The sequence below is a fragment of the Larus michahellis genome, chromosome 9 (genome assembly GCF_964199755.1).
Source record: "Larus michahellis chromosome 9, bLarMic1.1, whole genome shotgun sequence".
NCBI classification, from domain to species: domain Eukaryota; kingdom Metazoa; phylum Chordata; class Aves; order Charadriiformes; family Laridae; genus Larus; species Larus michahellis.
Genome location: NC_133904.1, coordinates 15,938,545 through 15,960,271, shown reverse-complemented (window position 1 = coordinate 15,960,271; position 21,727 = coordinate 15,938,545). Strand labels below are relative to the sequence as shown.

At 40.3% G+C, this 21,727-nt stretch overlaps 1 protein-coding gene across 1 annotated transcript in view; it reads right to left on the bottom strand.

Moving 5' to 3' along the window:
* MYZAP (myocardial zonula adherens protein) overlaps positions 1–21,727 on the bottom strand; it is a 63,706-nt gene that overhangs the window by 6,474 nt on the left and 35,505 nt on the right. The window contains exons 12-14 of the mRNA XM_074601594.1: positions 12,871–12,954; positions 12,343–12,443; positions 558–1,253 (exon numbers count right to left, since the gene is read on the bottom strand). Of these exons, the coding sequence (XP_074457695.1) occupies positions 558–1,253; positions 12,343–12,443; positions 12,871–12,954 (881 nt within the window). The remainder of the gene's footprint in view (positions 1–557; positions 1,254–12,342; positions 12,444–12,870; positions 12,955–21,727) is intronic.

Genomic DNA, 21,727 nt, shown 5'->3' with positions numbered 1-21,727 from the left:
ATGACAACATAAATGATTAAAAAATAAGCAGTGCTTGGAGAAATTAAAAAGATTTCTCTGCAGAGAGGCAATATCCCAAGTTACTCCTCATAATGAACCAAAAAAAGGTATGCCAATTAATTGGCAAACATGCAACAGCAATGTTTCGGGAGTCACATGAAATGTAAACTGCTACTGCTATTGGTACAGAAAACGTGAATTGCAATTTTTCTAGAGGTGCAGGAAAAGAAAAAGCCTACGTGCTATTAAAGTTCTACAAGTTCTAGAATCAATCCACAAGAAAGTTTTGCCAATTGTTTGTTTTGTAGCCTAAGCAATGAAATTCTATGAAGATTCATGACAATTGCTTCAAATGGGTGGAATCAGACTACCGCTCCATACTGAGATTCTGTGGTACTTAATGCTAAAGTGCCAACGTATTAACCTCACACGTCATATAACTTCAAATCTTTTTAATCGTCACAAGAAAATAGACCCACCAGGCTTGTTCTGTATCATTTCTAATTTTATACAAGTAAATTATTTGACAAAAGGTTTTTCTATTCCATAATACTTACACATTTGTTTTAAATTTGCTTTTTTTAATGACTGGGTTCTTGGCTCTAGACTCTAGAACTTCAATATAATGTGGTGTCTTCGGGTGCAGGCTTCCAAAGATATTGCCCTTATGTTTAGCCACATTCTGGTGTTTTTCCAATACTTTTTCACTACTATCCCCATCTACAATTGTAACTTTTTGAAAGGCATCAACCAACGCATCTTTACTGCTGTCCAAAGCAGCTGTTCTTTCTGTACCATCCTTAGTATTGCTCTGAAACACCTGCTGATCGTTTTTCAGATGACTGCTTGTGGCTGACTTGGAGATGACTTCACAAGAAAGATTCTGATCTTTTGTAACAGTCTTTACTTCATCATTTTTCCTCTGAGTCCTTTCATTTTCCAGAGCTGTATTTGTGGCATCTTGCTCAACACATTCTGCCGCCTGCCTTTGGGAAGAAATCTCAAAAATTTCTTTAATATTAGAGTTTTCATTAAAGACTGTGGAATCTTCATTGCTTAGCGTGTCCTCGTTTAGGATAACTTGCTGCTTGCTTGTAATAATCTCCTCCTGTTTCCCCTGAAACTCCAACCTGACAGCAGACAATAGCTCAGCCGTCCTCGCTAATTCTTCCTCTTGTAAAATGGCAAGTGTCAGCTTTTCAGCAAAATCGGAGATCTTCTTACCCTTATCTGGAAGCCTAGCAATGAATTTCCTAAGACAAAAAGACATAATGATTTAAAGGGGTATAAACAATCCTGCTTCAATCTGAGATACAGAACTGTTTCATTATAATAGTTACTGTGGCAGGTTTCTCATTCTAACATTAAGTTTTTTATTTACATACTAGACTTCTGAAAAGTGGTAAGATGCAAAGCACTTGCAGTCTCAGATGTACGCTGTGATAAAGCAGCTATCACTTTTTTCTCTGCTCAAAGATATAGCTGCTGCTCTGAAAAGTGCAGTGTGCAAATATCGTTTAGAATCTTCATCAAAGCGGAGTGCACAGATTTTTCTGCCTGCATCCAGATTTTTCTCTGTGTGTCCAGCTCTGGAGCCCTCAGCACAAGTAGGACATGGACCTGTTGGGGCAGGTCCAGCGAGGGGCCACAAAAATGATCAAAGGGCTGGAGCACCTGTGCTATGAGGACAGGCTGAGAGAGCTGGGGTTGTTCAGCCTGGAGAAGAGAAGGCTCTGGGGAGACCTTATTGCGGCCTTCCTGTACCTGAAGGGGGCCTACAGGGAAGCTGGGGAGGGGCTGTTTGCAAGGGCATGTAGCGACAGGACGAGGGGCAATGGTTTTAAACTAGAGCAGGGTGGGTTTAGGTTAGACATTAGGAAGAAGTTCTTTACACTGAGGGTGGTGAGACATTGGCCCAGGTTGCCCAGAGAGGGGGTGGAGGCCCCATTCCTGGTGACATTCAAGGCCAGGCTGGATGAGGCTCTGAGCAGCCTGATCTAGTTGAAGGTGTCCCTGCTCACTGCAGGGGGGTTGGACTACATGGCCTTTACAGGTCCCTTCCAACCCAACACATTCTGTGATTCTATGATTCCCAGAACCAACCACAGAGTTGTTACTGTACGTGCCCACAGGCTGTACCACCACCCAGATGCGTATAACTTAGAGGCTATTCCCTGGCTGTGACCTTGGCAGCCCGGGCAGGAGAGCGCTGCGCGGTTCCACAGGGACAGAGGGGCTCCAGGGCGGCCGGGCGGGGACAGGGCCCGCGGGGAGGCCCTGAGGGAGGAGGCCCTGAGGGAGGAGCCCCTCACCTCCACAAAACCCCGCTACTGTGGCAAGTGCCGGGAGCCCCTGCGAGGTACACGCAGGTTCATCGACCCCCGAAAGGACTTAAACCAGAGGAAGAGGTTTGGCCGCTGCCGCGTCCCGCGAAGCCGGCGGGAGGCCTGACCCGCTCCTCGGCGCCCGCGCTCCGCCTGTCCTCACCGGTCCGCCAGCAGCCGCTCCTGCCGCCTCAGCATCTCCCGCAGCTCGGGGAGGCTCCGGCCCCGCAGGCCGCCGCCGCCGCCACCCGCTGCTGCCATGCCGCCCCGCGCTGCCTCTCACCGGGGCAGCCGCCCGGGCCCGGCGCCGCCGGCGCCGCTTCCGCAGCTCCCTGCGGGCCGCCATCTTACCGGAAGCGACGGCAAGGCGGCAGGGCCTGACCGCGTGGGAACGCGAAGGCCGGTCGCCTCTCGCCTCTCCCGCCGCTTCTCCTTAGGGAGGGCCGCGGGAGAAACCTCCCGGGGAGAGCGGGGCGAGGCGGGGATCAGTCCCAGCGCTGGGGACTCGTTTGGATACATCCACACAAGCCCAAAATAACTCAGACGTTTGTTTTCTGTCGGCTTAGGCAGCCGTAGTGTAGGGCAGGAAGGAGCCCCCACCGGCCTCCCCTTCAGCGTGGGCCTGGTGCCATGGCGCTCCCCCACACCTTGGTCACGGTCAGCATCCGTCCCGCTGTCACAAAATCCTGGGTATGGAAATTATCTTAGTACTCAAGAAACATATTTCACAGTAGCCTGGGCGTGAGAAGTTGTGCAGAGCAGAGGCAGGCAGCTGTGGCTGAGCTCAGCACTCTTGGTATGCTCAAAAAGCTGCAGAAAGCTTAAGTGTTTCTTACGTATTATTTTGTGTTTTCATTGTCAATACCCACGCCGTTTCCGTGTGTTTGAGCAGCTTTAACAGAGCATCAATTCCTACTTAGGACTCAAGCTTTAACTTTCAGAGATTTGTTAAAGTTTTCTTTACATGGCATTTATTTTTTAACATGTTTATGTATGATACAGAGACTGCACGTAGAAATTCAGACTGTAGTATATAACATTGGCCTGCTTACTCCAAATTCTCCCAACTGATACAAGTGCCCTGAGCTTTGGTAAGTCAACTCCTAGTAGCAATCATGTCGTTAGCAGAGTGGCAGTTCCCAGGTGGTGGATGTCAGCCCTTTTAAGTTGATCCCAGTGGAGGTTTCTCAATCCAAGCACTAGTAAAGAGGTGCATTTCTCAGAGACTGTTAAAACAGTTGTTTTACGAACAGGATGAGCAGAGGGCCTACCCCGGAGGGACTGGAGGAGGAAGCGCTTTAAAATGGCTGCCCGCCCCTTTGTTTGCTCAGCTGGAGGGTGAATGGGAGGGCTGAGGGCCAGGGGAAATGAGATTAATCAAGTAGGCAGCTACCCATGGAAAAAAATACCACGATCGGGGTGAGAAAAGCCAAGTGAGTAGTTGAAGAGACCATTTCACTGTCTGTTATGCACAACCTGGATCATCTCCTGTGGAAAATCCCCCAGGGAGTCTTCCCTAAGAGTTCAAGGAAGAGGAAATCACCGTCAGTTTTTCTCACCAGGAGATCACCCGCTGTTCAAGGACACAAATTCTCTGAATTGCTGCCTCTGTAATGCAGGCTTAAGTTACGCCATCTATGCCACCTATGTAACATTTCTACATCTTGCAAGAAGGAAAGCTTTATCTTGCTTTTTAGCCTCTTCTCCTGTGCAGATCAGAGAACGGGGGAAGGCTGGGCATGGAAACAGAGCACCGCTTCTGCCTGCATGGAAGCGAGAGTCTAGAAGGAATGGTCCCATTAGACCACCACTCTGCACTTACATGATGATAGTTGATCTCAGCTCAACTGCTGTTATTACACGTACAGATAAGTAATGCCGGTATTGACAACGGGTTTCAGCTTACGTGCTAAACTGCATAAACACAGAAAAACAGAGCAAAAAGTTAAGGTAATGTTAAGGTAATAAAGTCCTAATAGCATGACTGCTGGGAATCACAACTGATCATTCTGTACCCTCGCTAGGAATACCATTTACCAAGTCTGTATTTGTCCAAGGTCACTGGGAAGGAATATTGTTCATCTTTACAGTTCGGGTGTGTTAAGTTTTGAAATACCATAGTCTGTTTACAGGTAACACACAGTTTCAGAATGATGAACAAATAACTGAAATTCGGAATGTGCCAGAACAAATAAATTTTTGTTTATGGACAGATGGGCAGCATATAGGTACAATGCAGTCTACGTAGTATCAATTTGGATAGAAATGTGAGGAAGAAAAATAGATTTAAGCTTTCTCAGTCAAAGAGCAGAAGTATGGAGCACTTGTGGGACTGAGGAAAATTACATACTTAGGCACTGTTTGCCCTGGGGCAAAATACAGGTGTGTAGGAAAATCCTCACTAGCCACACTCTGCACATGAGTAATCACCATCCAGCAATACCTACTGCAAGTTTAGTCTTCAGACTTTGCTCTTGCTTCTTTTGGGAGACCAATACACTGTCATTATTTGCAGTGCACATTCATATTTTTATCGTTTTCCTTCAGCACATTCTTGGCCTTTTTGATTAGAGGCTTTATTTTCTATCACTTTCTTGAATATTTTGATCAGCATTCATATGAACTAAGCATATAACAAAACGGGGGTTTTAATTGTTTCTTACATAATGGGCTTTCTGATATTTCTCACTTAGTGCATTATCTCACGAGCTATTACTAGATATTGTTCCCAGTCAGTCTGTTTTCTGTCATTAGATATCTACAGTTAAATATAATTTATTCTGCAATAGCATGGCTGGAATTACTACGCAATTTAGTATTATTTCTACAAGAAAATGAAATTATTAGAATGACAATGACGAAGAAAATCATGTGTACTAACAAAAAAAGAATAAATCACATTAAAAAAAAAAGAAAACAACAGAAAGCAAGGTGTGACCCAGGAGCATTCACCTTCGTATATAGCATGGCTAAAAAGAAAGCTATCCAAATAACTAAGTAACTTATTCTAGCATAGATTTTAAAAATAGATTACGCCAGTTACAAGGAACATTGCAACAGACATATGAACTTCTAGTATTTCTGTTTTATCGATGCCAGTTATTACTAAGCTGATACATTGTCATCATATGACATTGTCATCATATGACATCATATGACACTCGGTGAGAGGTGGCCATGAAATACAACTGGCTGAATTTTTTCAGGTGGAGAAATCTCCTATCAGAAATACCTGAGACTGCCCAAAATTGGTATTAAAAGTAAAACTAACACTCTTGCTTCTTTGCTGTTAAAGGTATCATTTCCGTTGTCCTTTTCTCCTTTCTTCAACTTTATAAATATATAAATGTTACTTATTTTTACTAGGAAAAGGGGCAAAAGGGACTATAGAATGTAGGTTTTGAGGGGGAGGAAAAACTACTTTTACAGTTTCTGTGCTCCTACGTGGAAATATTGAGGGGCAGGAGGTGTCAAGCCTCACATACAAAATAAACCATCCCCAAAATAACAGAAAAAATGGTATGAATATTTGGAATCAAAATCAGTAATTTTAATTTCACTTAAAGGAAACCCCACTTTTCAATTAGCACAATACACCTCTTTAATAATTCATTTTATTTTCTTATTTTAAAGAGAATAACTCCTCCCTTATTTCTTTAAAAAAAGCCTGAAACACTTCAAAAGCAATCCTATACATGCTGATACCTATCAACATACTTTTTTACATATGGGAAGCAACTGTCAGATTATTGTAGTATGCCTACACACCACACACACTTTTACAGAATATTCTAACATCATAGATGTTGACTTCTGCATATTTTCTCTTTAATCCAAGTCCCTTTATCTTTTGAAAATTTCCACATACCTTACGTTGTAGATGGCTGCTATCACCTTGTTTTCCTGTGTTTCTTCCATGTTCTAGTGCATGAGGTAGGGCTGGAAGGGTCTTAACACATCAGGTCTCTTAAGCACATTTTTCTTTTACACATGCAAATAGCCCCAGGTACTGAATGAGAATGAAATAAAATGTAAGTGGAATGAAACTCTCAGCATGTACGTCTCTATTCTGTGGAGCGGGGATTTCCTGTACAGAATTACAGCCTTAACAATGTGGAGAGAACTTACTTCTTCTCTATTTGCTCTGTCCATGTCTAAAAGTCTTCAGATGTCAAAACAAGGATTCAAAACCTCTCCAAAAAGCATTAGCATCCAACTCCCAGAGCTTATGTTGTAGGTTCAGCACTGAGCATTGCTGATCTCAACACGATTTTATGAGGTCCTTTTGGCAATCGGTACCGAATACACGTACGCAGGGAAGCATTACTCAAGTGAAAAACGTCACATTCTTCAGCTGAGCACTGCAAACCAGTAACACTGCGATTGCTATGTTGCATGACCTCTTCTTGTTTAGTTGACGTGTAGATTGTTTCATTGTGACAGTCTTAAAGCTAAATCTCTATTCAGTGAGTGGATATATACTGCAAAAAAGATGGGCCACGGTCATCCCAATCTCATCATGCTGAAGCCTGGAGAGCATCATCCCAGATGCAGTCAGATGTTATCTGTGAGATCTGAAGTTGCCGGGTTTTTTTTGCAAGAGCTGTGCTGCCCAGTTCTTGTTTATCCTGTGCAAGTCAATAGTTCTTTATTTCATAAAAGGGTTCATCTACTTTTGTTACTTGGCTTTGAGAAGAGTCTTTAGTCTTTAGCAAGGGAGTGTCTTCCTGTTCTCAAGAGCCTGTCTGCCAAAGGAAACACCGACAAGAACACCAAGGCTCCAGAGGAACCACTTTTGCCTTCCTACATGTTTTTGAACAAACAAGACTGTGTAGCATTACAGTTTGCAAGGTTTTAAGGTAAGTTTATTTCTAAATGAATGTTAACACAAGAGAATAGAAAGTTTAAATACAGTATTTATTGCAATTTATCCTTTTCAAGTCCTACATACAGGATGTATTAAAAGCATACAACATAACTACATTATTTATACAGCATATATGAAAACTGTATCCCAAAATACTTTCCAGAGTATCTGGAACAAATCACAAAAGAATACTTATCATGGTACAAATGTAGTCATACAATTGACTTATATTTAATGCACTTTCTGGGAGCTATCTATATGGCTTTTATTGATGTTTACAGAAATTTTACTAGTTACTAATGTTATAGTACTAATTAACCCAATCTCAAATTGACAAAATTTATACTGAAGTGATACAGTATTCTCAGTCAGGTTTGTTATTATCTATGCTAATTTACATTGCTGCTCATTTGACTGGAAAGCTCCTCATTTTCATGTAACAATTATATAAATACTGTTCCTCTCCTGTTCTTCACACTTACCAAATTTAGACTAGTAGTCCAACCAAACGATGGCCATTCGGCTTATTGCAATGTCAAAATGCTTTTAAACTATAGCATAGACTTCATCCTTATTTGGTTTAGAAAAAAATATCATATTTCATCAAATAGTCAAGACAGAATTTATACAGAAAATTTTTGCAGGAAAAATTCAACGCCTTGCTGCACTCTTAGTAAAGTCTTCAGCAGAGGATCATCATTTTGCAAGTCTCAGAGTTAAAACAGCTTGCAGTATTTTCAGAGGAGATCCTCAGGAGCGTATTAAAAGTAGAAAGAACTTCCTTTTGAAGTCTGTGTCAAAGCAGCATTTCGGTACTTCATCCTGCCCTCTCCTGCCATTCACTGAGCGCCTCACAGTCATCTGGTTCTGTTTTCTGAATTCTGGCTAAAACCAGAAGGATAAAGTATGTTTACTTATTTGAAGTTGTCAGTTAATGTCTTTTACAGCAACATGCATTTCCTTTTATCTATAAATATCACCTTCATCCATACATCTTAAGTTTGAAGGGACTATTTGGGCACAAAAAATGCTAAAAGGCATAACGTAATGAACGAAAGCTGCATCCCTAACAGACATTAACACGGCCAGCTGGGAGTAGCGTCTTTCTCTTCAAAAAGAGATACTGTCCAAATATTCGCTGTTATCAGCCACTAGAGGGGGATATGATTACACAAGTACACAGCTTATCCCTGAAATTTGAGCTGGGTCATTACCCATCATCTTTTGGGTTCATCAACATACACTTCCAATTTAAATGTACTCTCTTTTAAAGTTTCACTTCATGATCTTAGTCGTTCATAACCATGATTCATTTAGTTACTGATCAAATTAACTGGTTTTTGGGAACTTTGTTCAAACAACTCAGTCTCCCAAATTCACTCAAGCATTGAAACTTCAATCAAAAATGCACCATGCACTGTTCAGACTACAGCTTCTGCATGCGTCAGCTGTTCCCGTGTCTTTGGTGTTCAGGTACAAGACAATTAATTCCTCTGCATAATGAGAGAGTGCTTTGTCCGAGGACTGTTACAGGGAGCAGCCTTTATTCTCAGGGACCTTCTCTGCAAGCCCTTTCCCACTCTAGAGGTTTTGCACCTCTTCTTGGGAGAAGCTGTTTAAGAAAATGTGTGGCATTATGCTCATTTACTAATGTAACAGCTGGAGGGTTTTCTTTGCCCTTTCGCTATCTATGAGATCTTTTGCACTCCCTCATCACATGCAAAGTAAACAGAGCCTCCTTCTAAAGCTATTAAAACTCACAATGTATTTTTTATTATTTTTTTTAAAAGAAATATTGAGCAGCTGTTAATGTTTGCTACTTCTATACCAGTGAAGATTACGGGCTTCCTTCACACAGTAGATAATTTACCTTTTTGTTAATGGCTTTGATTGCAATTACTTATTGGATTTTGTGCATAATACAATCCATAATATTGTGTTTGACTTTTTAGAAAGAATGACCATTTTAAGTTCTCAGGAGACAACCAAAATAGCTTGTGTGCAAACAGAGGATGATCTGAGCACAAAAGCTTGAGAAGTTTGAGCTTCCTATTTTATTTTGTATATGCTTTGATTATATCAAGCGATTCATGTTCCTGCAAGATACCTGTACCACATCAAAACATCCTTCAATCCATCCTCCAATACAGGCTTCTTTATTTAGTAGTTCAACAGCGCGGCAACAGAATCAACAAAGTTCTCTGACAAATTCAGAAACCCCTTAAATAATGCAAGAATAAGATTTGGATTATGAAGTCAATATTATTATTTTCAATACAACTCTACAGAGTATACTTAATTTGAACAGACAGTACTGAATATAAGAACTTGCATTAGACTGGAGATAAAAGCAATCACTTTTTGAAGCCCTGTGGCAAGGTGAGTACCTCCTGGGATTGACATTCATTGCAAGAACAATATTAATCATACAAAACGTTAACTTGTGTGTTTTCTATAGTAGTTACTGTAATAAAAAAAAATGCCCTTCATTCATGTTAATAGAACTACAAGAAAATATTCATCATTTATTTTAGCTCACTAAGACTGGGAGATCAAAATAAGATGTAAAAAAATACCCTATATATATATATTTAAATAAGTTCAGTACTAGATACAGTCATTCCTGCTGGTACTTTGAAGTCAAGGATAAGATTTTAAGTGCTTTGCAGAAAAAAGAAAGAAAAAAAAAAAGGAGAAAAGAGTACTCAAAAATCAAAATCCTGATTCAGGATTGCTACTGCTGTAGGAATTGCAGGGACTGCTGCAGGTTGCTATAGGCAAGATTCTGTTTAATGAAAATGGAAAAGTAAATAAAAAGAAGTGACAGGGATTTTCCTACACAATTACTATTCAATGTATCACCAATAGTCACTCTGTCCCATGACTGAGGAAGTGCAAACCAGTGCCTCAGTCCAACAAAGTAAAATCCATTATAATCTGTTCTATCGGCTACTGTTTTGAGCACAAACACGACATTCATCTGCACGCGTTGAGGGAAGTGTTTGAAACAGCCCAGTTGCATCTCTCCCTCCCAGCAAAAGAGTGCTGGCTACAAGTGAACTTGTGCCAGGTGAAGGGAGCCCTCAAGTACACCAGGTCTCCGACAGGCGTGAACAGCCCTCACACTTCCCACACGGACAAAGGGGGAGCTTTCAGAGTAATGCCCTCTGCCAGCATAGTTTCAGATGCTGCTTCTAGTAGTAGTGAAAATAAAATACATTAGAGCTTCATTACACAAACAGAATTACAACACAATCGAAGAAAAAAACCAAACCTGTATAGCTATACAACTCCTTCCTTACAGGCATTTGAAATGACACATTGCACTAGATAGCTTCTAAAGAAGCAATGTTGACTGCTGTTCCACTCATCCCACTTCTTCCATATCCCCCTCACAGTTAATGTCAGTAGTAACTTCAGATACGAAGTCACTAAAAAGCTGCTTTCAGGATAAATTTAGCAAGACTCCATGCTGCTGTTCTTCTCTATGACTTGATAAAAATTTATCTAATCAAGCTGCAAAGGCGCAAGATAATTGCTCATATTTAGAAAGCACGTTGACTTGAATGCTCAAGATGTACTGTTCTTTGTGCTAAATTCCAACACTCTCTTGAACGGGGTGTATGTCCTCACCGGCCTTGCACTTTCGGGAGATCTTCTGTTCTCAGTACTTGTACTGTTAAGGAGAGAAGAAAAAGCTTACAGAGTTAATGTCAGAGTATCAGACAGCTGGGCTGGAAATGCCACAGCAATGAACTTGTGCCTTGGTATTGATACTGACAGGCTAAAATTAAACTATTCAGTGTATTTGATATGTTTCATATTTCCTTTCTATAATGCCACAAAGAATATTTGATAAAAACCGTAGCAGATACTGCCAAGTTTACATGCAGGCATCTGCTGGAGCTCATATTGGAATGTCCAATACAGCTACTAGGACTAAGGATCCTGCAACAATAAAGGCAGCAATATTACATTTAAGAACACAATTGTGAGATCTAATTCCGTAAAATCTGAACTGCATAGAGGTAAATTTCTGCATAGAGATAAATCTCAAAAGTAGGAAAAATATCAGATAAGTAGGGGCTGTGGTTACATACAGAGAGGACAAAAAGAATAGCTTTCTGTTGGCACCCTGAGTGAAAAACACCAGATTTGAGGTTTCAAAACTCATGCCATTAAAATATGCTGTAGGCATATTTTAATTAAATTAGCATATTTTTTAAATGGGAATAAATTTTAGTTTGTATTGCAGCTTCCTGATTTCATATGCTAATTTACATTCCTCAAACTAAATGATTCAATTTGCAGGCCAGTTAAGATGAACAAGTTTACTTCTTGATAGTAAAAGTAACATGCAATGTCCTTACCTTACTATTTTGGTTTGTGTTTTGCCCTTCCCTGTGGCGACTTGTTGGGGACAAGATTCAAGTGCAAGTCCACAGCCTTGCTCCCAGGGCTCAGTGCAGCCCTGCTGCAGTGCTCGGGGCAGAGAACAGGGAGGAGGAGGAGAAGAAAGGGGGGGCACAAGACCTGGATCTTTACGAAGCCAGGCTACAGAGCCACTGGCCACCACAAATCAGAGACAACCACTCCAGTGCAGAAGTGGTAACATTACTGTGCTCCTTACTTGGCAATCTTCCACCTAGGGCTAGGATATCTTCAGAAATGGCTGCAGCCCCCAGCTGTTACTGTTGGTGTTACCTGCCCTTTAAAATGCTCCTGGAGGTGTCTCCCGGAACGCAAAGAATAAAGCTCGCATGAAGCCAGCATTAACCAGCCTCAGGGTAGAGGTCTCCATTGTCTTCTGCTGCGCTGCCAGCAGACACGTTTCGTCAATATTTGCCATATTTCACAAAATCAGTTCTCTTGACTTCTAGTTTTGCTCCCTGCTTAAATCACATTACTGCAAATAAGTACTCCCCAGGAGTTTGCAATATGTTTGCATCTTTAAAAAAAAAAAAAAAAATCCTACTCCGTAAGTCATGGAAGTACACTACACCCAGTAGGTGTGCTCTTTAAAACTTAGGAAAATTTTACAAAACTCCACAGTCCACTCTAAGGGTTTAGCAGCACAATGGTTTACTAATACAGCACCAATAAGGGACATTATGAAGAAGTTTTTGATGAAGAAGCAGAAAAAGTAAATACCTGTATGGAAGATCACATTCTACACCAGTATCTCTGGTTTCTATATTGGTCTTTGGATGGTTTTCCATTAAGTAGTCCAATTTATCTTGTAATTCTTTATTCTGGAAAACAGTGATTTTCATCACAAGTTTACTTTATTTAAATTATGTTAATTAAACAAGGAAATAAAATTGCACATTGGCTCATCCCCACAAGAAGTAATGTAGAAGTATTTATTGAGAAAATAAAGGAATCCTTACTTCTGTGAAAAAATTAAATTAAACCAACAGTTTTATTCAGAAGCTTCTGTTTTAAGTAATTATAATACTGCTATAAGATTCTATGTTAAGAAACTTAGCATGAATATTGAGATTTTGTATTACATACATTCCTCATGAGACTGGTGTCATAATTTTGAATTCCATACTGAAGAACAGCAAATGCATATAGTAAACACGCATCCAGATAATATCAGGTGCCATCAATTCAAATTTTATTACATTTCATAACATAATCACAACAATATAAACTTAACAGGTAATGCCTTACCTCACATTCTAAGAAAGAGATTTTTTCTAAAAGCTGTATTATAAATAATTCCTTTTCTTTTACTTTCTTCCTTAGCATTTCAATCTGTGAAGAAAAATAAAACAAAGACATTCAGTCCAATGGGGATGGGAAGAGGAGGAAAAAGCCCTAGATACTTCAGGAAGAAAACATGTTTCATTTTATTATTCAGTAACAATTGAATACCTATACATAGTCACAAAGTGCCTTAATCCATGGATTAACTGTCATCCCATTCAATTATGATCATTTATATAAAGATGCTACACGTATACTAACGTGGCTTTTAAGAATTTGTATTCAAAGGCCTTTGCTCCAGGCAACTTCAACTACACCCAAAAATACGTTGCCCATTTGCTAGTTTCTTGAAGGTCTTATTTGTTCAGTTATTTCTCCTTGAAAAAGAAGGGCATTTTCCTTTTATACCTAGGGAATGAAAGAAGTTATTTACAAATGTTCATGAAAATTAAAGTTAGCCGCACCAGAAGCATTGCATCTTAATCCTGTTCTATACGGAACAGAAGACAATCTTCCTTATATTGTGGGATTTCTGCTGGTCATAGAGCCATGCAAGAACCTTTGCTTTAAATCTCTCCCTGTTACCAGCACAAGCAGGTATGACCAGAGAAACTGGGCATGACCCAGATTTCATACCAGTCCTTTGCCACTGTTGTTCTGATTTTGTGGAAATTACTTTCTAAAGCTCCTAAAGCCACAGTTTTCCATTATTCTGAAGCCTTTGCCTAAAGCTAGATTTGGTGTGTGAGGTTCATACTGTTATCAGCACTAGTCTAAGAGACCTGTTGATGGCACAGAGGCCAGTTCCTTTCAGTTGACCGCATTTAGGAGACAATGGCATCTTGCGCAAACAAACTGAATTTTCTCCTCAGACCAAAGGAAGAGTCACTTGTTTTTCTCTCTCAACCCCTGCTGACAACACCTACTAAAATAGCGGCTAATAAAAAGAGCAAAACAAAACAATAGCTAAGTAACAACTTCAATTGTTACTGCTTCCCCAGGAGGCCGCTCAGGTTATTACTCATAGACAGCTGTAGACACACGCTGCTTTACAAGCACAGAAGACAAGGTGCTTCCTATATCTGTAGTCACGGTCTACTTCAGATACAGAAAGCAGCATTGGAAATATTTCTAAGGAGAACCATCAGAAGTGCACTGAAAGATTAGTTTGAGGGAGAAAAGGTATTCTGCATCATGTCTGCATGCAGGTAGGAACTGGGAGAAGATGGATTTCCCACTGTGTTCCATGCTTATGCAAGTCTCGTCCTATAGCCGCAGCAATGAAAGCTCATGGCAGTGGATACTTTTTTTGCTCTCAGTGTTAGATGGTGTCAGGTCACTAATTTTTCCAATTAAATTTCAGTCCACCTCTCTTGAACACGCCGTTTCAGGTCAGATGACATTAAACTCAAAACCCCCCTATTTTCCCACTATTAAGCCCATGGGAATGTGTCTCTCAACTGAGGTGCTGCAACATCATTAGTTAAAGCCCTCTCCCTGCTCCATGCCAGCTCTTTAACTAGGCAGAGCCCAACCAACACCACCTACTTTACCAAGCAGTGCGTTATCTAAGGCAATTGTCTCCATGATTAATTAAGGTAAATTAAAGATACAAAAAGTTTCTAATTCTGCTTTCAGGCTTAAGATGAGAAGTAAACCAAGCTAGTAAATAGATGGTCCACATCACAAATGGGATGTCAGAGCCTGCCATGCACCGCTTTTAGTAAGTCTCTATTGCTGTATATGTAAAAAAGTGCACCCCTTAAAGCTATGTTAGATGAGGAAAGATACTCAAACTGCCATTACAGCACAAGAAAAGTGTGTATCCCACACATTTCTTCACTTTTTTGGGCAATATGCCAACAGCGAAAAAAAAACAGGTCAATGCCTATAGCTTTTTTATCACAAGAAAACTATAAAAATACCTACGCATAATAAAAAATAGGTATTTGCTATAAAACTTTACATTAAGTGAGGTAGTTTTATTTTGTCAGATTATTGATTGGTTGTAGGCTTCACTGATACAATTTGAAGGAAAAAAGTAAAAAGTATTTGTTAGTAAAAACATTAGTGGACTTTTACTAAAGTGAATTAATTTTGTAGAACAGCCAAACTGAAATCAAGGAAAGCTCAGAATACATTAGCTTTTCCTGGCCGTCTTTGTGTTACATTGATATGCAAGAAAGACCATTTCTAAATTCTTGGGTCCAATTTTCCATGTACTCTCACCAGTCACTTTTTAACTCTACATCTTAAAATCAATTTTGTGAAAGAACATTAACAAACCCCTTCAAAAGCACCAGTGTAAAACCTGTCAGGATTTCTGGAAATAGTGGTTAGTAGAAACATTCACATCCTGCTAAAAGAGAATGATAAAATACTCAAAGGTACAGTAATCAAAACAGTAGTACTGTCACGCTCCCAAAAATTTACTGCTGGATATTATGAAACATTTCAACCAAACCATACAGATTTATGGAAAAAAATGAAGCAAAACAAATGCATAAATTAAACCCAAAAATGAAGTTGTAAACTCAACTTTGATTTAGTCTCCATGATCTTCAGTTATCGTATCTCATTGACACAATGATCAGTTGTTACTTGGAAAAGCTAAAATGTAAACATACAGTAAGGGTTTTCAGCTGAACAGTCACAGAATATGAGTGCTATCATCATCCATCTTTCTCAAAATCGGCTATTTCCTCTTTTTTTTTCCCTTTTACTTTAAAGTGCATGTAAAAACTATCCACGTCATCTAAAGCTATTATCGTTTCATTTTTCACATCACAGAAACACAAAGCTTGTAGCATTTTCAGAAAAATCATAGAACATATTTTGATCTTCATATTTAATTACAACTTTGTTTAATACTATGACTAAATTGAGTCAGCTATATCTTCACTGGTTCAATAACTTCGGTCCTGCCAAGAAATTCTGCTTCAGAAAAGATAAACTGCTCTTTTATGACTTTCAAGTGAGTCTTGCCTATTAATATTCTGTTCCCCTACTATACATACAAGGAAATAATTTTAACACCAGTAATCAGTACGATACAAAGATGACAGAAGCCAAGCACAGCTCTGTGATCAGGGGAGGGTTTTGCCCTGACAGATATCCATCCTTGCTATTGAAGATAATATACTTCAACAGCTGCCTCTTCTGGTTTTTACATCAAACACAAAATACTTCTGTTTCCAAATAAGTGATCGAATTATCTATTACCCAAAAGCAAGACCAAACTCTTGTGTTTCACAGCCATTTACCTTGTTATAGTCACTCTGTGACACAAAGGCTTTAAGATGTGAAATAAACTGTGACAGTAACCATTACGTTTACCAGTATTATGCACAAATAGATTTAGTGTAAGTTAAAATTAAACTTATATTTGTTTATTCTTCACATTGGCTACAGAGACACAAACTCCCTGAGGATGTTTTTGAGTTATTTTAACTAGAATGGTCCAAAGGCAAAAATGAGCATGGACACCTTAAAATCTAACAAAGAATACAAAGTGGAAGACCTTGACTAACAGCTTCTTCCCCTTCCCAAACACAAACCTGAACTCCAAAAAGACATTTTGTAATTTGGCAGGAATGTTACTGCTTTTACAACCCCCCCCCCCCTTTTTTTTTTTTTTTTTTTTTTTTTGGTGAGAATCCTCTAAGGACTGGCAGATCAAACCATACACAACAGCACTCCCTGCCACATTTTAACATGTTTCTGTAGTACCAGTCAGAACCCGTAAAATCAATCTATCTACTTTGTCCCTCTGAAGAATTATGCCAGAATTTTAAAATACACTTTCTCTTCTGTAGTATGGAGAAGAGAGAACGTGGTACTATATCACCGCTTACACAAAGTCTTGGTCTAGCAATAAAACAGAATGGCATGATTAGACCATGCAGATTACATATAAGGCTGTGAATTGGGTAATTTACATAAAAACTTTCAGTGGGTCCTTAGAACATTATGAGCTCAAAGACACAGCCACACAGGCAAAATATATTCCAGGAGAAATAAATTCAGCAGTGGCTAAAATGAGAGGCTGTTTCAGCGCCCAGAAGAGAGTCCTGCAGTCCTCAAGCCACCCTTTGAAGGCACTGCAGAGGGAAGGCAGCACCAGAGCGTAGCAGGGCACCCGTATTACTTCATACGGGCACGCTGCACCCCCAGACACACAGCCAACTAGCCGTCTACAGCAGCTATTGCAGTCCAAGAGCTGAAACAACTTCCGAAGTTATGACACAGCTTTAAACCTACCCACAGTCCTGGCATAGATGACACATCCCACAAGAGCAGTTTACTACAAAAAAAGTTTATTTACTGAATAAGGGCTTGAGTACACATTATCTTATGCCATGGGCACCAGGAGTGAGCAAACCTGATTTGATTAACCCTTGACGCAGTATGTCAAGGAAACCAGGCGAAACAGGAATAACTTTAGGGGATTATATTAATATATTACTATATTAAATAAAATGCAACCTTAATTCAATACATTTATATAAGTCACATTGCATAAAGTAAAAGTGATGGTTTCCTTGGAGAGAGGAATGTAACAACAACACCGGATCATAACACTGATATTAGGTAAAAGCACTTCAAAAATAAAATTCATGCCTTGCTACTTAATGTCATTTTTATTTTTCCATAAAAATGTTAGTTATGGCAAACTAAAATAAAACGATAACATTTACAGCACCATAAAACTGTATTGCACAAACCCAAGTCTTGGGTCTTTGTTTTAAGGAGTTGCATAAAGCAAAAGAACAACTAGCAGGTGACAGAGCAATAGATTTTGACTTTTGGTTGAATATAAGGTAAGGAGAAGGAGAGGAGATGCAAGATAGGTCAAACACAATACTGAACTGACACGAGGGCCCAAGTGGTGGCCAGAATAACCTAGGGTCAGAAACAAATCAGTCCAAGCCAAAGACTTTCCACTTCCATGGACCAACTCTTGGATCTGAGTCACTTCTGGACTCACTCCAGGACAAAATGATCACCAAGATGCTCCTACATTTTCCTTGCTCAATGCCCAAGGCCTGTAATCCACCTCATCCTTGCTGCGTCTGCAGACTTTATCATTTCGGTTCACTGACAGTTCAGCAACTTGCTCCCAAATCTGGCTTTTGCACAACTACCCTCTCAGATTTCTCCATCATTTTCGACAAGCACCATCCTTCAGCCTCTCCTCTTCCAACCTTCTCTACAAGTGCCCAGACAGACTTTCCCTCACGCTTACCTCTTGACCTGACTGGCATTGTTAGACTGACTAGCCATTCTTTTCCCTCCACATTTCTACCAGTATTTCTACAACCTTCACGTCCACATTAAGCAGTCAAACAAAACTGGCAACCTACTTAGTGGGTCAAGTGAAAAAAAATATTACTCGTTCCTTTCAAAACAGTTCTGCTAACAGTAAAAATGTGAATTTCGCAACCCTGGGCCACACCATCACCCTTTTTCCTATCACTTCATTCTCTCTTACCTCCACCACCCCCCTGTATTCACTGGTCCTGCTTTCCTTTCTCCTGTTGGGAGACATCTGACTATTCCAACACTGGAATGGGAAGAGCTACAAGGCCCAAGCTACAGTTTGTAATTTATCTGCTCTGGCAGCAACGGAGGGGCATCACCTGCTCTTCAGCCACCCCAGGGGCTGGGGAGCAGAGCACATTCTCCCCAGGGCTGTAACAACTAGGAGGGATGAACTCCCTGGCTCAGTCACTCAGTAAACACGCTGCTCAGGAGCTCTGCACCTGGTGACGGGGTGCACGCAAGCTCAGCCCTTTGGACACCCCACTACAATCCCTGGAATTTGGCTGTCGGGCACAGGAAGGACACCTGATCTCTCCCCGTCATGGCAGGATCCCTGAAGTTCCCTGCAGATTGTGTTGGGTGTGCAGCTTGCATTTCACATACCCACTGCAATTTCTAATGACCTGAATCAGCACATAAGGCCTCACATGCAATGTGCATCATCCTGAATTTATCCACCGCCTCAGCGTTACTACGGCCACAGCACTTCTTTTCAAGCTCTCTCCTCCTTGATTCAGTCCTACTGCTGTTACCACCTCTATGCTCTTGCCTTCTTCTGAAACCTTGAGGTCATCTCTCAAACTCCCTCAGCCTCCAGACTGTCACCGTATCTTGCAGCAGCTCCCAGAAAATTCAATTCTTCTTGTCCATCCCATCAACGAAGATCTGTTTCTTTGTCACTACTTCACCTTATAGAGTCTCCAATACATCTCCTCAAATACAAAACAAAATTGTCAGGCTACTTGAACAGGCTGTGTAAATACTTCCTAGATGAGCTGCACTTCTCTTGCTCCACTAAGCAACTAAAGCATTAAATCGATCTCATGGACAGAACACGTAAGAAGAACGGTCAAGAGGAGAATCATGAGACCTATAAGAGTCCCTAAAGAAATGCTGGAGATGTGAGTAGCGATATTAGAAGGGAATTCAACAGAATTACAGAGCAATTAAAGCAGAAGGAAAAAGCATCTGACGAGAAAATTAAAGTTGGGTCCAACTGTAGAGCCTTTATAAAGAAAGTCTGAAATAGCAAACTTTATTTTATTCCGTGTACTCGGACACAGTTCTGGAGGCTTGAAATATACAGTGATCTATTGGATTGGAACAGATCCAGCTGTTAGGTAAACTCAGTCAACATTTACCACTTGATAGTATCATCCATTAGTTTAAAATATTTATCAGAACATGACAGTGTTAATATATTTAAGTATTATATATTATTAAAGTATTGTGTATTTTCCTTATTCATCTACCATTAACAGGTTGGGCACCTGCAACACTGATTCAGAGACATGAACAAACGGGTCAAATATGACTAAACACAGGACAAGCGCGTACTATATGATACAAAACAAGACAACCAAGACATTGCAACAGCAGCCTGAACTCTCAGAGTTAATTGCTGTACAAGGAGAACAAGATTTTACTCAGTCCAATTTTTCACTGGAACTTAAGTGGTATTTATCAGAGGCTAGACAAGAATGTTGAAATCTTTTCAGGGAATATAATACAGTAAATAGGAATGAGCAGCTTTGCCTTTTAATCTTCCTTAAATCACTTCAGTGACCCCTCAATACTTTTTGTATTTTAAAACCCATATTGTATTTAAAGAAAAAGCTGATTGATTTAAGTTAACACACCAACTTAGAGACTTTCCTAAACTAACGAGTTGTATGAACACAATACACCAGTCCTCGATGTATGTCTATTGCTAAAGCAGGCCCACAGGGCCTAGATGTCCTAACGAGTTATAAACATTGGCACATTGTCTAAAAGCTCAACACACCTTATTAAGAGCTACCTCAGTAATGTGCAAGTTTTCTAATTAATGACTTGGCCAGGCAATTCCCAGCTGAAAGAGCTGATGCTACGCAAGTACAAACACTCTCACCAAACACCAGCAGCGATTCTGATTCTACTTCTGCCAACAGATAAGCAATGTACTGCATTGCTCAAGTCCACTGAGGCATGCCAAACACTTGAACTGGGGGGGTGGCGAGTTATTTATGTTCTGCCATTTGTCTTCTTCCTCCAAGCTCCCAAGGTGGGTTTCTCTTCCTACATTTGTTGTTCTATGCTTTGTTGTTGTTGTTTTCTTTTTACTGTAGGTACTATGCAATGCAGATTTTGGTTGATAAAAATTTGGCATCTGTCTGTGGCTGGTAATTCCATCTTCTCATCCTCTGTGCAGCTTCTTTTACTCAACCTAAAATTGAAACTCTGCTTCCACATTAAAACTGGGATATTTTGCTGTATATCTGGAGTTGGAGTATCTTGACATAGAAGTTTTCAGCTGGTTATTAAGTCTTTGGTGGGAAAATTTCTTCTTTATTCCCCATTTGTGCAATACAAAGTACCTTCTGTATTTGGGACATCATTTGCTCATTAGCACTTTGTCCTTTTATGCAAGTATCTTCCACAATGGAACAGGACACAGCTTCTCCCTGGTGTTTGGTCACCATTTATTATCCAACGAATCTGAGACTAAAGCTGGAGAACAGCTCATGGGCCATGACCTAGAGACAGTTCAATTCAGTAGTTAGGGGAATTTCATGTGAAATCCAAGTTCTGTAGATAATTTCTTGGCATGGAATCAAAAATCCTTTTCTCTTCTCAGTCCCCTTCAGAACAGCTCCCATATCTGCATCAACCCAATCACCTTGCTTACAAAATGTAAATTCTTATTTCCTTCCCTCTCCTGCTTCTTAACAATGAAACGATATTACATATAAAATAAGCTTATTGTGCCATGAAACTGCAATCCATTTCAATGTCAATTGCACGATTCTCAAAACCAAAGCTCTCTTAAATCTCTCCAGGTTTGAGATGGAGATGAAGCCAGGAAATACTTTTGTTATTGATTTAAAATCAATGTTCTGTATTTCCTTTGAAGACTTCTAGCTTTATCTTACACTAAACTCTCTCCCGTCTCCTACACTGCCACAGACAGGATAAACTCATTGACCACATCAAATAGATAAAAGACTTTCACCCCTCTCACAGAACAGCAGCAATTTCAGCACTGAAAGAAACAATGTGGTCGCAGCTTCCCCTGCCCTCCCGTAGCCCCTCTGTGCCTGCATCTGCCTGCCCAATTCCCTCTCTGCACTGGAAACTCCGTTGCGGAAGGGCCTGAGGTTTGCATGCTTCCACCTCTCACGCTGTGAGTCTCCCTGCAAACTCTTCCTCTGACCGAACTGGCTCTTTCCTGCATTATCTTTGAAAGTTTCTCTCCAACCAGCCATACTTTAAGATGGCTACAAAGGCAAGTGCTAAAAAA